Source organism: Aptenodytes patagonicus, chromosome 1 (assembly GCF_965638725.1).
Source record: "Aptenodytes patagonicus chromosome 1, bAptPat1.pri.cur, whole genome shotgun sequence".
Taxonomy (NCBI): domain Eukaryota; kingdom Metazoa; phylum Chordata; class Aves; order Sphenisciformes; family Spheniscidae; genus Aptenodytes; species Aptenodytes patagonicus.
Genome location: NC_134949.1, coordinates 224,484,787 through 224,501,948, shown reverse-complemented (window position 1 = coordinate 224,501,948; position 17,162 = coordinate 224,484,787). Strand labels below are relative to the sequence as shown.

The following is a 17,162-nucleotide window of genomic DNA, read 5'->3' as shown; positions in this document are numbered from 1 at the left end:
ATACTAAATCCAAAACACAGCACTGTACCAGCTACTAGGAAGGAAATTAACTCTATCCCTGCCGAAACCAGGACAACTGGGTAAAGTTAGGTATACATTATGGAAATTGAAATAAAAACTATTTATAACAAACAAAAGGGTATTACACGTGTTAGGAGACATTGAGAAGCGTTAGAATCATCAGAGCACAGAATTGGTGGGTAAAAGTGAAGAAAAAGGAATTGAATCAGTGTTGGAGTAAACACATACCTTTAGCTCTCAGGGGCTCGGTTGCCCCTTCCTGCCTCTCCCCTGTGAATAGTTGGTGTTCTCGTGTGTTTGGGGACTGCCCCTGAAAATTACTGATTTCCCTCTACTGTCTTCATTCTAAATGTGCTTTTTGTTAAACTTTGTTTCGAGTTACACACGTATCTGTTCAGGAACACAAGGAAGAATTTAACAAAAGGTGTGAATTTAAAGTAGATTCGTTGAATCACCTTCCAATTGCCATTTCAGTTAATTTGGTTTGACTTTCCCCAAGAAGTCCCCACAGACTTTTTCTAAGCAAGAAGAACTTAACTGATAGAGTGTCGCTTGCAGCTTTAGAAACAATCATCAGTTTAAAGGCACTTTTCAAAGCCATGAACATGGAAATTTTAATCATAGAATCATAGAATCATAGAGGTTGGAAAAGACCTCTAAGATCATCGAGTCCAACCGTCAACCCAACACCACCATGCCCACTAAACCATGTCCCTAAGCGCCTCATCTACACGTCTTTTAAATACCTCCAGGGATGGGGACTCCACCACTTCCCTGGGCAGCCTGTTCCAATGTTTCACCACTCTTTCAGTAAAGAAATTTTTCCTTACATCCAATCTAAACCTCCCCTGCCGCAACTTGAGGCCATAATCCTAACCTAGAGATCTTAAGTGATACTACCTTAATTCACTTCCAAGGGAAACTAAGTTGAATCAAGTTCAGGTCATTTTAATTTTGTTCTTATGCAAGGATTTAGCACAGTTCTAGTCACTTAGATTAAATTTCTGTCTGCCTGTGTAGACAAACTCTTGGGCCTGCTCTTTTTCCAGTTCTGCAAATTCCACACGCTTGTGCATTCTCATTATTTCTGAAGCATTTCGTTGTCTTCTGTCACTATCAATAACACCACCATCCTCCCTCCCAGGGTATCATTCATGGTTTTCCTCCAGCAGAGTCTGTCTCTGAAGTTCCACCTACTTTTTCATTTCAAGTTTAGGGGATTGGAGTGTATTTTCTTAATTAGCTAGATCACTTCATTGCAACGTGGCCCTACAAAGACTTGCTTCCCCTTCGGTTATATTATGCAAACTGAAGTTGGGATGCAGAGAGAAGTAGGTCCAAACTACTTCTAAATTTTGACTAAACTACTAATGATTTTAAATTAGTTCTGCTAGAGAAGCTGTGCCAACCTGAAGGTACCCTTTCTTTTCTCTAAAAGTCGTCCCCAAGTATATTTTTGGATTTACTTCCTCTGCGTTGCTAAAACATATCTTTCCATTGATAGTGCTAGCACTTGCCCAAGCCTGTTTCGACTTACATATCGACCCCGATTTCTGCTTATTTTGTTTCTTACTCCCTTAATATAGATTAGCTTCCTATCACTCATATTTCTTAGTGCGGGGCTTCGAGTCGCTCTGAGCTTAGAGTAAAAATCTCGAAGAACAGCACGTTATTCCTTCCAGGGTGCTACCTCCTCCTATCCTCATCACTTTTTGCTGTTCCTGCCTGTTTCCCCCACACTTTTCATCTCTTTCTTGGGTCTGTTTCCTTCCCAAGATCACAGCTTGGCAAATGTTGTTCTCCGCTCACAAACTTGTTCCCCATTAATAAGTCATGCCAGCCTCTCTCTCATTCCTTCACAAAACACCGCCATTTATTCCCTGAACAATTCTAGCTATAATTACCTAATTACCACCATGTATAACATACCATTTAGTGCTCTGTCATGTCCTGGGCTTGCTAATGCCTCTAGAGCACTGAGTCGGGAATATTACAGTGTAGTCTCTGCCATGTACCGCGTGGTGCTCCGTGCATTTATTAGACTAAACAAATAATAATTTTGCTAGTTTCTATTGGCAGTACACTTGTGAATATGTACGACTTGTATCTGGTTAAGCTTGCCCTGTGGAAGAAGCTCTACCTGTCGTGTTTTGCACATTTTGGTTGCCAGTGCTCACAGCTCTGAAACACGCGCTGTGTATAACACAGTGGAGAAAAAGCAGCTCAGGAACGCGTTTTAATGCAGAATCTAAACCGTGCATTCATAATGCTTAAAAATAACTTGAACGGTATTTCGTGGCAGCCTTTTAGGGTTGTAATTGGGTTTGCTTTTGGATTTGTCTTATTAGTGAGAAAGGAGCAAATGCTACCAGCTTCCACGTAGGAAGTTCACGATTCCATGGTCCAACCTGGATGTGAGGATAAATTTATTAATGATGCACTTTATTGCATCTGATTCTTCAGTGTGTTTCCCATATCCTAAAGAGGATTTTTTTTTCCTCCCAAAATGAAATTGATATTTTTCCATCCCCAATAGTACTCGACGATAAAATACAACATGAAATTACTGTTTTCTAAAACCATTCATTTGGTTAGTTGTTGGTCATAGCGGTCTACATTCACAAAAGACTACAGTTATTTTGAAAGACATTATTTAACAAGTCCCCTAGTGTAGGGATATCATGTATTGGAAAAGAGCCTCTTCTTTTGGGAGAGTCCTAATTTGTAACATAGCTTTTTTTAACTGAAAGATTATACGTGGGACTGAGGAATTAGTACCTTTTAGCCAACTTCAGTTTTCCCACTTACTTGTTGCGTTAGGAGAGAGCAGTATTTAGGGGAACAATTAGAAATACAGAAGTAAAACATTTAAAAGATGAGTCTCAGAGAGAATGTGAATTCAGGAGAGAGGGGAGGAGGTAAAATACGATACTTAAATAGATGAGATTTGAAGTCGATGTTTTTCCTTTTGGGAAAAAAAATTAATAAAGCAGTTTATTTGTATGTAATAGTATTTATGTATGTTATAGAAAAGCTGCCTTTAAAGAATCTTGAACTAAACTTTGCGTTATTTCTCTTTCTCTCTGTCTCTCTAGGGTATACCCATGGCTTAGAGGTCTAGGCTATACATCTTTAACTGTATTTTTAATGGGATTTTTTCTCTGGAATGTGGACAACATTTTCTGTGATAAATTGAGGTGAGTTCTTTCACTTTGTCCGGATAGCTCTTAATAGTCTTTTAGCATAAAGCTTTCTTTTTTCTGTGGTGTATATTCAAGGCCATGTCATGGTATGTATGGTGCACTGCCTACAAAACATTCACAAGGGTTTTATCCAGTTTGCTCGTGACTAGATTCAGCACTCAACAGTTTTTTAACTCTTTTTATGCATGAATAGTTTTTTTTTTTTAATAATTGCTATTTCTTTTTAACTTCAATTTAAATTGAGATAAAGTAATGTCACTGAAGTAATTTTGAGGCTCTGTGGCTTACTAAAGCCTGCTATTCACACGTGATTTCATCTGAATGAGTTTTTTATCTTGCTTTTTTTGGTTTCTGCTCTTGCCGTTTCCCAGGAAAATATGAAAAGCAGTAGTTCTGCGGGTTAAAGAAATACCTATTGCAATATATCTGTCACCAATAAACAACAGCTGTTTGAGCGTCTCGGAAAGAACGGTAACTGTGAGCCAGTACACCGTGCTTGGCTGTCATTATCAGCCTGAAGTCTTCTGGCTTAGGACTTGTAGAGGAGGCCAGGAAAGGCTTCCTCTCTTTTTAGCATATTGCCAAATGGGGTAATAAAGGCTTCCAGACAAAGCTTCTAGGAACCCACCATCTCGTCGTATGGCTAGATATCCTGTCCGTGCAAGGAAAAAACACCAGTCCAACAGGTTGTTCTCTTAATGCGTCTTCCTCTGGAACAGGACAACTGCACCTTTCTCTCGCTTAGTTGTGATGCTTGTGTTCCGCCACAAGCTGGAGAAGATGGAAAGGCTGATGCCAGCATCCAGAAAATCCATCCTTGACTATCTGATATACTGTTACGCCGCTGAATCTGTGACGTAGAGAATTGCCCTAGTAGGTTGCTTTGTCAGGGTCGGATCAGAGTGTTGTAAAGAAGTCTAGTGTTTTCCAGCTGTCCCTTTTGGCTCTGTAATCCTTGCGCTAGGTTAGGCCAACTGAAAGTTAACTCCAACAGAGTTTTCTTGAAACTTTTTTTAAAATATAGATGTACTGAATATAATACACAGTGCCTCATCCTTAGAAACACTTGATACAGATGGCATAGAACAGTTACTTGCCAACACAAGTGGGTGGGTATACAGTGACTTTGCAAATATTGGCATCAGGGTTGATTTTTGCAGCTGCATCGCATCACTGGTGAGATCATAACCCCCAATTCACTAAGCCTGCTGAGCTGCTGCAGGTCCGTGGGGCTTTTGAACTTGTTCCTAGACTCAAAGATTACACCAGCTGCTGAAGCACTTTTTTCCATCCTCATTTTGCAAAGGGAAAAAAAAGCATATTTCCTGTAATACTTGTTTGGTTATGGTGCTGGAAAAAAATAAATACGCTTGTTTACTAGCTTTAATCAGATGTCTGCAGAGCCTTGAATTTCTCCAGGTGGTATTATAACTCGAACCTTTGGAGAAAATATATTCCAGTTCTTTGTAATTTTTTATTCTCTAAAGATCTAACTTGTGAATCATCCACCTACCTGCTCTTTTTGGTTTTAATGTTCAAAATTGTGTTTTGGTTCAGTTTTTGTTTTTCCATATTTCATTAAATTTGGAGCTTATTTAGAAAAAAAAACCACGCAGAAAAACATCTCTAGCACTCAGCTTCCCTGGTTGGATCCATGCACTTTTGAACTTGAGCTTTGAGATTTCCTGCCATCCAAAGGCTCAGAGGCTGTGCCGGGGTGACAGTCCGTGTGTTCCACTCTGTCATTCCCAGGCTGACTGAATCAAAGCTCTGCGTTCATATTTGTGACTGAGCAGCTCTGGAAATTAAGCAATAGCTCAGGGATTAGTGTTTAGTCAGGGGGACTGAACACTATAACATCAAGCAGTGAATAAGTATTACAGAAGCTGCAGAAGCTACAGATTTTTTTTCCTTAACACCTGCGATCATTGTTTTCCCTTTTTTCTTTTGACTGAATGTGAAATAAAAGTCAAAAAAGACGACAGGCAGGTGCAAACATTTGCTCCACCATCAACCAAAATAGGCATTATCTGCAGAAGCCTAGTGAGCAGGAGAAATCAGGGCGATGTAGTTCCTTCCTTTTCTTTCTCTATCTCCATCCCTTAGCCTCTTCCCAAGTAGCTCACACCCCATAACTGTGCAACATACAAAGCATGTTGGCGGAGTATTTCAGACCCTCTACTTTCATTGCTTCCTCACTAAACACCCATTTTGTCCCCATTTTAGAGTACGACAGAGAAAGGCAAGCTAAGCTTCCGTGGAGCTGGAGAATAGGTGGTGTGATAGCCAAACGTAAAGTGGTGATGTCTGATGGATCCCATTTCCTCTCTCAGACCTTAAACTCAGCTTTTCATCCTATGGACAGTAGTTCACCGGGTTTTGGGGAGGAGAATGGTAGAACTCATTTGGGACTGTGGGATGCCATAAATACATTACCTGAAATTTGAGTCCAGAAGTAACTGATCACTCATTGTATGAAGAAGCGTGTGCTTTCTTTAAATGTGCAAGAAAGCCAGTTTGCTAATATCTTTCTATACTGGCAGCATAAGGTGTAACTGCTGTTCCTCACCTGCTGAAAGCCGGACTACGTGAAGCCTCACTCGTGAAGCACGTGCCTGAGATACGGAAACAGCGATGTGTGATCTGACAATCAAGCACTGTGATTTGAGATTGCTTAGCTTGGGAAAAAAAAAACCATTGCATGGTGTTTCTTTCTTACAGAGCACTACGAGAGAAGATGCCTCCTGTTGTGGGAGCTGTGACACAGTTTCATGCATGGTGGCATATTCTCACAGGCCTGGGCTCTTACCTTCATATCCTCCTAAGGTAGGAAATGTTTTCTAAACTGGGTGTTTATAAAGCAGTCTTAGGAGTTTTCCCAGGTTCAGATTTACTTCAAAATGTTGTGTCAGCCAGAAGAGCAGGAAAATGGCGTCTTACTAAACTGGTGGGAGTTTTTCTTTCCTCTTTGCAACTGGTCTAAAAACTCTGTAAAAGTAATTTATACTCTTCAAAATGTAATCATTAATCTTTAAAAATCTTTTTAAATAAATCTTTAATTAAATTGCAGGAAAATGCAATTCAGAAATGGGAACCCTGTAGCAGTTAAACTGCAAAACTATTTGACAGTATATTAATTTCAGAGTATAAGCTATTAATACTTTTCTGTTCTTGAGCAGCAATCCTGAAGTACTTAAACATCTTTAATTTTAGAAGCATAACTAATCTTTTTGATAGGCACTGTCGCTCCTGAAAACTAGCAGGCATCATGCAGTAGAGCAGAAGGGTGACGGCTGAAGTGGTTGGAGCAGAGCTGTTCCCAGAAGTGCAGGATATTAGTTGTAGAAGGAGATTTAAATGAGAGCCTAAGTTAGGAAGTCTGCAGCCAGCAGATTTTTGTCTCTGGTTTTGCTCTATACCACCATCTAGTGGAACCAGGAACAAAAATAGAATTTAAGCTGGAATCTGAAGAATTTCTGTAGCTTGTTCATTATGTAATGAAATGTTTTACCAAGTAACCGTAAGAGAATCTGTTTAACAGATACATTCTATGTAGCTGAGAAAACCTGATTACATATCAATTTTTCTACATCTAACACAGTATTCTCCTTTTTTGTCAGATGTTAAAATAGCTAGTAAAAGGAAAATGCAAGGAAAATAAGTACATTTCCAGTAGCTATTCTGATAGCTTTTTTATACATACATCTATGGATGGATGTGTATCTATACGTACCTGTATATATATCTGTATATATAAATGTCATGGTATGTGGAAAACAGCTGCTCCATTTTAGCTGACAGGTTGTCTGCTGCCCTAAACAGCTTGAGATAATCTTTTGAAGAAGATTCCTTACAGAAAGCAAGCTGATGCAGAGAGTTTGGATAGCGTAGGCAAGGTTTTTCCACCATGCTGCACAGAGAAAATAATTGGGTTTGCATCCTCTAGCCCTTGGGGAATGTGCAGATGCCTGATTTGTCTGTCCTACCCCAAGGAACTACATGCTTTCCCTGCGGTAGTTTCCCTGGTATTTTCTCAGCCACACAGTGGCATCACCTATGTCCACTTAAAAAAGTGAGGTTATAGACAGGAAAAGATCTACTGAGGGGAGAGGGTGTATAAGAACATAAATGAGATACAGAATCAAGCTATGCTGCTCCCCCCCCCACCCCTTAAACATCTGCTATATTTTTTGATATACTGATTTAATTTCATCCTTCCAAAATGGCAGGCTCTAGTCGCTGTTTAGTCTTTTCCATAGTGGAGAGAGAATTTACTTCTCTGGGTTTCTCTCTTTCTCCCCACATAGGTGATAGGGTAGATTAGTTTGCTAATCACAGTCTAGCACAGAGGGATTTACTGTAGGCTAATGTCTCCTATTTTGCGTAAATCTAGGCAGAATGGGTAGCTCTGCAATCACAGAAGCAATTCTTTTCTAGTTGGAAAATAAAACTGGGATTAGTACATCATTATTATTTTATATGCTGTCTTATACATGAAATTTTAAGCACACTTTTCTCCTTTTCTTCAGTTTATACACAAGGACTCTTTTCCTGAAACACAGGCCAAAGGTGAAGGTAAGCGAGCAGTATTTTGTGTCCATTAATGCACTGCAGCATTTGCGCATCTTGTGCTTCGAACTTGCATTGGGGCTCAGTGATTATGCCTGTTAGGGTATTATCTTTGATTTCTACTTACATCCCAAGAAATGCGGTTGAAATGATGGTTAACAGTGTTTGGTTTCTGTTCCAAGAGACATAATATTCCAAGAATTCTTTCCCCTCTTTCTATTTTTCTTTTAACAGTTTATTTTTGGAATATGGCCTGTTCTTCTTGTGGAGCCGCCCAAGAAGCTTTGACTGAGACCTAGGCAGTCACATGCGATCACCTAGCCTGGCTGAATAAAGCGATTCAACAGTTACTATGGCTGAAGTGTCAAAATTATGGATCAATTCAAGTATCGTTGCTATAAAAGGACTTCTCTGTGTTACCAGGCCAGCCGGCTGGAACAGAGCAAAGAGTTGGCACACTAGGGAAATAATGTTTAGTACAGCTTTATTCTAAGTTGTTAAAACAAAGATTAAGACACAATATTTTTATGTATATATTGTATAGCTGATGATACTGAGCTAATATTTCGTGCTGGTCACAGAAAACTAACCATTTTTGAAGTGGATTGCATACATTTTTCATTCAGTTGTTGTTCTTTTTGTGGTTTAAACTAATATTAGTAACTGAATGACAAAAACAGGCCATTGATGGCCAAGCTAAGCATTTGTGTGGCCTATAGTGAACTGAATGCTTAACCTGAACTACTTTAATCTTGCACTTTTATACAATTAATGAAGTATGTAATGATTGATTTAAGGCTTTATTCTATCCTGCTTTTCCACAGCCTCCTTTGCAATTTATATTTTAAGCAAAACAGTTGGGATATCCGTGCCATTTAGTTCATTTTGTACCAAGCTTCCATTTTCTCTTTAGTCCAACTGAGGTACATCGTGGAGGATGTTCCAGGGTGTGACCGTCAGAAGACACTTAAGATGGTGAAGCATTATAGGGGTGCTTGTTTGTGTGTGGAAACTGAATTCCTAATTTGTTTGACCAGTGACCCATCATGAGACTGCAGGATGACTGTATAAACACAAGAAACACTTTTTTCTTTTTTTATAATTATTATTTACATTCCTCCCTTTTCTATACCTACTTTTTACTCCCCGTGTCCCATTCATACTACAGATTGACAAACACTTTAGATGTGTGCTAGTTCAGCTTTGAATTTATCTCTTTCCCTTATTTTACAAGTCTTAAATATCGGTCTGACTTTCAGAAGCATCTTCTTATTCAGAAATATTGAAGAAAGAGTAAAGAACAAGATTGATGTTGAAGATATCCCAAAATACAATCGGCAGCACTTTGATTGCTTGCTCTTAATCTGTCCATCACATGGTTACTCCGTGGAAAGTTGACCACCTTTTTAAAACCAAACTTTGGGGATTAATGTGGGGGGACAAACCCTCTGGTTTCTGCAATTTTTATCGACCCAGCTGATGAAAGTTAATAAGTAAGCATAAAGAAAACATTGAACTAACACAGTTTTTCAAAATATACCTCATATTGGAGGCTGTGGTTTTGACTCTTCAGATCTTGGGGCAACTAACGGAGTCTGTCTCTGGGCCTCCTAGCTGCCATGCTATGCAATTTTTGTCTGCTTTTGATGCTCTGAGGGATTTATCCTTCTTGCCATGAGGGAAAAAAGGGAAATGCTCAGACTGATTGGAAATGCCATTCTGTATTGATTTAAAATGTGCCCACAGCAGCAAGGCACAGTAATGTAGCTATAAAGCTGTCTCCCAGATCACAAAGTCCTGGTTAGTGTAAGCTTCCTTGCTCCAACTGCTGAAAAAGCAGGACTGAAATCTGTATTGTACAATCAACGCTGACTGAAATGGTCTCCTCCCTTTAATATCTTCTTTCTTTTTTCCTGTTTGCAGCTTAGCTGCATCCTCGGTGGCCATCAGTAGCACTCCTCCTGATGTGAATCTCCAAATAAAATCGTGGCTTTTGTTATGTGACTGACCCTGGGCTCTTGGGATCAAATAGACCCAAACTCAGGGCTAGAAAAAGATACTTAACCTTGGGTGACTTCGGTGAGGTTTAAGCACGTGCTGATAGCAGTGCATTTCAACCCGTAATTGGCAAGCCACTGCAAAGATTCTTGATTGAAAATTTTAAAACAGATTTGTTGTCGGTAGGCTCCGGTTCCATAGACAAGGTCAGCATCTGTGTTGGGAAATTTGTGTCATCTTCAGACTGAAAGATGTTGGAATAACTAGCATAGAAGTAGGAAAATGCTGGCTTGGATCAGGTGTCTTTAATTATCCAGAAGGCATAGTTTTTGTAAAGAGATTTGAGAACTGTTTTAAAAATGTAGCTTAAAAATAAGTGCCTGCCTATTGACCTCCAGGCTCTCTCAAGCATGCCTCTGTACACTGTATCTGATTTTTTTATTAGCATGTTTACATGTTTTCATAACTTAGGGAAAGAGTACCCTAATAGGAGCAGTGCACCAACGAGACTTGTCACAGTCACTTGTGACATCTGCTAGGTGTGGTATTGTTTTTAAGAAAACGAACAAAACCTTTATTTTAGTGGCCTTAGTTTTGTTACTGGAGGATCTGGGGGCTCTGTTTGGTTTCCCTGTAATTGCAGGAACCAGAGTGTGCTGAAAAGCCACTTTCTTACTGATAAGGCATCTCTACAATGGTAAATTTAAAAGAAATGTGTTGGTTCTCCTACACAATTGCAACTAGGAAGTGTGTGTTTCTTTTCAGATCTTGTTGAATTAAATTGTCAGGATTTAAAAAAAGAAGTTGGAAAAGCTCTTGTTTTAATTTTACGCTGCTGCTAGCTTTTCGTTCACATATCATTTGTCACTGATGTTTTTATCTTTTAAAAAATTACGCAAATTGGCTTCTTCCTTCATTCCAAATGACCAAAAACTTGCACACGTCTACCACCCTTCCAGCAGCCTTTCTTTCAGGTTATGTTAGACCCTGAAGAATGTAATTTACGTGTGTATCCTTCTGAGCATAAATCATGTAAAATTATGGGTGCTTTGGTTTCACTGCCTTACTGATCTTGTGAGTGATATTGAAAATGGCAAGCCAGTTTTAACTGCACGTCACTGAAATTTAGACTGCCTTTTCTAGTGCCTGGAAGGACATACATCCTTACTCCTGTAATGTGTTAACTGTCTGTTAAAGTGCTTTTTATTTATATCACTTGTATGACATGCTGATTTTTTTTTCTACAAACCTTAGAGCAGCATATCCCAAACTTTTCTTGCACTACATCTTTTAAGGTGGGTCGTCTTTGATCCTATTTTTGGAGTAGGATTCAGACAGCAGCTACTTTAAAGGGAATTAGGGAAGTAGCAGGTGTCGTTTAATATGAATCCTACAGGATGTGTTGGGCAGACTTGATAGCGATGAACTCTTATTCTTTAACATCCATGAAGAACCAGGAAATCTGCCACCTTACGACCATCGGCTTGGCACAGATCAGCAGCAAGTAGTTCTGCAGACCATGAGCTGAAAAATTCTTCCTTGGAAATAAAAGAAAAACCTCAGAATTACTCTCCCAGTACAGATCAACACCATAGCTTATGGCGGGAATCTAGATTTTCTGGATATAGCTCAAGACGTGCATTATCCAGAACTGAAGATAGGACATGATAAACAAAAATCTGCCATCAGGACGAATCTCATCCATGTTTTGAAGGCAGTGTTGTCAGCTAGCAGTATTAGTCATCTCCGGACTTCATTTTAATGCTTTTTCTTTTAGCACAAGGGAGATGTGCTACCCGCGAGTGTTTAGAAGACTACCCCATAGTCAGAATTGGAGTACGCAGCCTATCACTTGCCGATCTACCTCTGTCATGTATTGTACAATACCTGTGCCCTTAATTATGTCTGCCTGAATGTGCAGACGTTAGAGCAGCCTGACTTAGACCGTGCAGCCCCTGAGGTTGGCAACAGTATTGTATTGATCCGTGGCTGACTCTGTTCGCTCTCCGTAAACATAGAATCATCCTGGCTTGTTCGGTGTCTGTCACTTTTAGGTTGTGCTCAGTCTGCTGAGTTCCTCTGCGTGCAGGAGTCTGGCTGCTTTAGAGAGAGATACGAGTAGGAGGACTTTAATTCAGACAGGCGAAGTGAAACCTTTTTGGCAGTTAAGTTACATTTAAAGCTAAGATGCAAACAGTATAACTTGTTTTACATGATTTTGGAAGAGATGTGATGGAAAATACTGTTTTATAATTAGCTTTAATTCTCTTCTGATCTAATATTTGGCTGAAGGGAAACTGTATGATTTGAAATGCAGTTGATTCTTTTGGCTGTAGTGCATTTGCTTCCAACACCTGGTTTCAAACAGCTGAATGAGTTTTTCAGCTAACTCCTCCATGTCAAACTCTTGGCAACAGAAAATGCTCCCAGTATCACGAGTGTTTCTCACAGTCACTACCACCTTGTTCAGTTTGCATTCAAGAATTTTGGTGATACCGTCTTTTTTAAACCTGTTTCTCTCTGTGGATATATTTTTGGCATTTGATAGCAGGTGGTGAAACAATTCAATACAACGCTTCTCCGTGGAAGACGAGCTCTAACGAAGCAGCACTGCTGTTTTCTTCAGTAGACCTCAGAATCCAGGAACACACCTTAATTTTGGCAGAACGTGTGCCCCGTAATTTAAATTTACATATTCAGATAGAACGGTTTACTTTAAAGAAATCCCATCTGCACTTTATAAGTAGGCGGTGGGAGGCTTTAACTGCAAAGTACTGTTTAACTGTGAGACTTTAGTATGAAGAGGGATAAATTATGGAGTCTGTATTGCCCGTGAGAAGCGAAAGCCAGGAGGAGATGAAGAAATCTTCGTGGAAAGAGAATATCAAAAGATTAAGCACAGAATCCCGTAGTATTACGTCAACCACCCTCCTGATAAACTGCACTTTAGATACTTACATAACAAGCTTGAATGTTTTGCTATTTATACATTTAACTTTCCGTGCTGACTCTTCACTTTTTAAGTGGTGTAGACTCTGTTACATTCGGTTCATTGTAGATGATTCAGCTGGTTTTTTTATGAGGATGGAACGTGACACGGATTGTTTCGTACATGAATGAACACTTTTCTTACGCACCCGGAACGTCCTCTGCCAGCTTTGTCGGAGAGTCCGCAACATAACTACAGAGAATATATTGTATAACTGTTAAGATTGGTTTTGGGTTTCTTTGTTCAGTTTCTCGCTCACGACTGCCTACGGCTGCCAAGTGCCTGGTCTCTTTGTCGCAAGTCTTTTCCGAGAGCTGAGGCTGTGTTTTCTCCTGGGGTCCATAAGACAAGGTCCTTGGTAGGTAGGAGGTCGGTTTGGTTTCTGTTAAAAATTCTCCTACTGCAGGAGTCGCAGCACTTTTTTCAGTCGCTTTCCAGAAACGTGGTTATCCAGCACGTGACTGCCTCTGCTTGGCTCAGACTTGTGCCTGACTACCCCACGTCCCTGATGCTGTTGCATCTTTTCAGATTTTGAAAACTGGTTGAGGGATTTAGCCCCACAGCTGGTGTTTATTTTAGTGTGTGTAGTTCCATGACGGGCGGTGTGAGGGCGCAGCAGTCAAGCAAGCACTTTATGCAGAGCCCCATTACTGGAGCTCCCAGCCAGATGCTCCAAACAGGACTGGGGATATGGGGCTTCGCATGTACAATTCTGGGGACAAGGTTGATGCCTGAACCTCTTACTTTATTTCAGAACTCTCCCTTTTTACTTGTTGAAAGTGTTTCGATTTGATCAAGCATGTAATTGCAGATTTAAGAACCACCAAGCTCAGAATCCAGCTAATGCAAGACCCTAAACCAGTGCCTGCAAATTTTTTTTGCACATACTTCACACAAGCTGAATCTGCCTGATGTTTAGAGCAGATTGTTGAGATTTTACAAACGCAAAGATAAAGGGTCTTTTGATTATTTGTCCCTCATCACCGCAACACATGAATAGCTGTAAGCACAATCTCAGATTTTTCTTTCCTCAAAACCATGGAATATATATATATGTTCCTCCAAAGCCAATGTTGAATAGAGATGGGCTTTCACACATGCTCATAGCAAATCGTGTACCAAAATGTTTTCTAAGTTAAAGCCTCAGTCAGTCGCTGTAGAAGAATTTTGGTTGTGTATACTATTGCTCCTTGGATTTTGGAAGAGAGGGTTTCAAGCAGCATAAACGGTAGTTACTCCTTAGGCTGAACAGGAACCGATTTTTCTCTTGATCTTCCAAATTGATGTTGACTATTTGATGTTGACTATTGAACTCAGCTTAATGCACTGATGATGTTTACTGTCTTAGCAAATAACATCTGTCCACCTGTAATGGACATGAAATACTCCGCACGTTACGTGACCAAACTTTCTAACATTGACACTATTAGTTCTAACATAATGTTTTTTTCCTGAAATTCAGTGTATTGTTGCAGATAGATAACGACACTGTGACAGATGAATAGCAGTTGACCTGTAAAACGCAGCTGCATTGAGCAATGTTTATTGACAGTTTTGTTACACTGAGCTGATTCTCCGTACCAAACCAGCTGGTAACTAACATTAGGCTTATATGTATCAGCATACCTTGCTTTGCAAAGCACAGTAGCTTTGAAATATTTAATGTATTTCATTTGTTATTCATGCTGCAGTCAAGCACTAATTTGTGTCTTTATAGTTCAGATTATTAAAGAATTTTGTTTTAAATACAACTTTTCCCAGGTGTTTCCTGGCTTTTGTGTTGCACGGGGCTGGCCGGTTCACCTTGATGCTCTTCAGTAGATGCGTGGTTGTATGTCCCGGCTGGTGGGTGCACAAGTTAGAACAGCAGGATCTGTATGACCTGCAGTGATGGGGAAGCTGCCTGCCTGCAGCTACTACGGTCTGAGCCCCCGTGGTAGCAGCACAAAGCTTGGTCATCTTGGCTTCTTGCCTGCAGCCGCCCAGCAAACACAGAAACGTTTTAAAATGAAGGGAGATGTGATTGCGTTCATTTTGAACTCCAGTGCAGGGCTCTGGGGCTCCCCAATCTTTACTGCCCTGCGCTGGGGCCCTTTGAGCACCGGGCCTTGCTCGGAGGTGTAGTGCTGACTGCAAATAGCGCGGGATCTTCTCACCTTCAAAGGCCTTCCCCGGCGCACACCAGTTAGAAGGGAACTCAGGTGCCTGGCATGGGGTGGGAGAGGAAAAGGCAGGAGTCAGGAGAGCGTGCCATCAGCTTGGAGCGCGCGGTTTGCACGTCCTTTGCCTCACCCTTTTCCTGTTTCTTTCAGTGAGAGAGGAGGATAATCTCTGCAAAGCAGAACCTCTCCAGGCAGAAATCATGGACCGGGAGGCACTTACCCAGCAAATCTCATCACACCCCAGCAGCCAGGGTCAGGTAGTGACCATCGGGTATTTCCCCTGCTTCTGGCACGTCTCCCAGGTCCTATTCAGAGACCCCGTTTTCTCCTGCTCATGTCCGTTGCAGCTGTGTCTCCGCAGGGACAACCTTGAACTAAATATTCGGGGGCCAAACCACAGGGCAGGAAACCTCGTAGCCAGTGGTGTAAATATCTGGGGGAACCAGTGCCGCTTCCCCTCGGTGCTTGCTCGGTGGGGCTGCACACAGAGGCACATCCAAACTCCACAGACAAGCACTGCCTGAATGCTGGGCTGGATGAAATCCAGCTTTGCATTTTGAGCTTGCGGCTAGCCTAGAACTGAGTAATGCTTTGAAATTTCCCTGGGGATAAAAACATTGTGGTTCTGTCAAAGACCTCCTCCCAGCCAGAAAATTCCATTTTGAGCTTGACAATTCCCTTTCAAGACTGCCAATTTACTTGCAGCTTTCTTAATTTCCCATTCCCTCTTCCCCCCCACTTCCCCCTTGTTTTTTTGTTATTCAGCCTGTTCAAAGGCTAAAACTTGAAGCTATATATTTGCAACACTTCAATCCTAGTGGCTCTAACCAGAGACCTGGCTGTGCTCGGTGCTGTACCCACGATGGAGACAGTTGCTGCCAGTTTGGCAGAGGAGCTGGCTATCCAGCCTGGACCTTCGGTGCTACGTGCATGGAGGTGGCGGAGATAATGGAGTCACTAATGGAGCCATGATGCATCTGTCCCCTCTGTGGGTCAGTGGGTGACTCCTTTTTGCTGTGAAATGTACCTCAAGCAGCCCGAGTGATCTTGGCTTGGCTCTCACCCAGAGGGGCCAAGCACTCAACGTGCTTTTGTTCAACATGCTTATGTTAATCTCCTGGCTTTAACGGAAAACAAGACTTGAACTGGCCGAAGGTGAGATTGGTGATTTGGCACTACCCAGGAGAGCTCTGTGTCCTCAGAGACCACCTTCAGGGCCATCTGCCCTGTCTCTGCCTCCCCAAAGAGCCCCTTCTCCAACAGCTAAGACAGGGCTAACTTGGGTTGCCTGAAGGGGTAGGTCCAACACCAGATTGGGGTTCAGCAGAGCTCCTCGGTGGGTTCCCATGGGGACAGGACAGACAGATAACTCCACCATGGTTGTGCTGGCATGGGGGGGAGGACCGACAGAGGCAGGACAAGGACAAATGTCTGGATTCGGCCTCAGTCGCCTGAGAGCCCGAGAGAGGATAATGTGGTGAGACCTGGAGCTCAAGGAGGTCCCCTGTGCCCTGAGCAGGAACAGAGCTGGGATGTCCTCATTTACCTTGTGCATGTGAGGGATCCTGTGTTTGCCAACACAGAACTAATGTGTGTGGAGCACCACTTGTGATGGATAAAACATCCCAACCTACAAGCAGAAACTGCACAGACTTATTTTAGACCTATTTTGCAATCAATATAGTTAATTCAGCATCCTGGCTCCTAAATTCCTTACCAAGCTGAGGTATCCCCAAACTGGGTATCTCACCTTGCTCCCATGCAACACCCAAGGGTCTTGGTGCATGACACTTTCCAGCTGCTACGGCAATCCAAATAGCCGCTGAAAAACGTCCAACCTCATTAATCTCCTTCACTGAGACTGACTTTGTAACTTGCATGCAAGAGGCACATGCCAATTAGCGGTAATTAATGGCACTGACATGCATGTAGAGCCAGGGCGGGGACCGGCCGGAGCTTCATGTGTGCAGCTCCTGTGGACCGCGCACCCGCAGCACAGCACCCACCGACACCTTGAGACATCGAGGGCTCTGACTCAGTGGTTTCTCATCGCTGAGATCAGGTAGGTGAATGCTAATGAACAGCAGCTCGCATGATCCCACAGAAATTGAATTAATTGAATTACTCGGCTGATGTAAACTGATGTCCAACCCCTAATATTGATAGGCTGGCCGAGGAGCAGAGCTGCAGTGATTTATGTGGCTGCCTAACCTTAGCACT

General features: G+C 41.7%; 1 protein-coding gene across 1 annotated transcript in view; it reads left to right on the top strand.

Annotated features, from left to right (window-relative positions):
• Positions 1-14,531, top strand: part of ACER3 (alkaline ceramidase 3) — a 63,665-nt gene extending 49,134 nt beyond the window's left edge. The window contains exons 8-11 of the mRNA XM_076328473.1: positions 3,117-3,218; positions 5,946-6,050; positions 7,754-7,799; positions 8,028-14,531. Coding sequence (XP_076184588.1) covers positions 3,117-3,218; positions 5,946-6,050; positions 7,754-7,799; positions 8,028-8,081 — 307 coding nt within the window. The 3' untranslated portion in view covers positions 8,082-14,531. The remainder of the gene's footprint in view (positions 1-3,116; positions 3,219-5,945; positions 6,051-7,753; positions 7,800-8,027) is intronic.
• Positions 14,532-17,162: the final 2,631 nt, after the last annotated feature.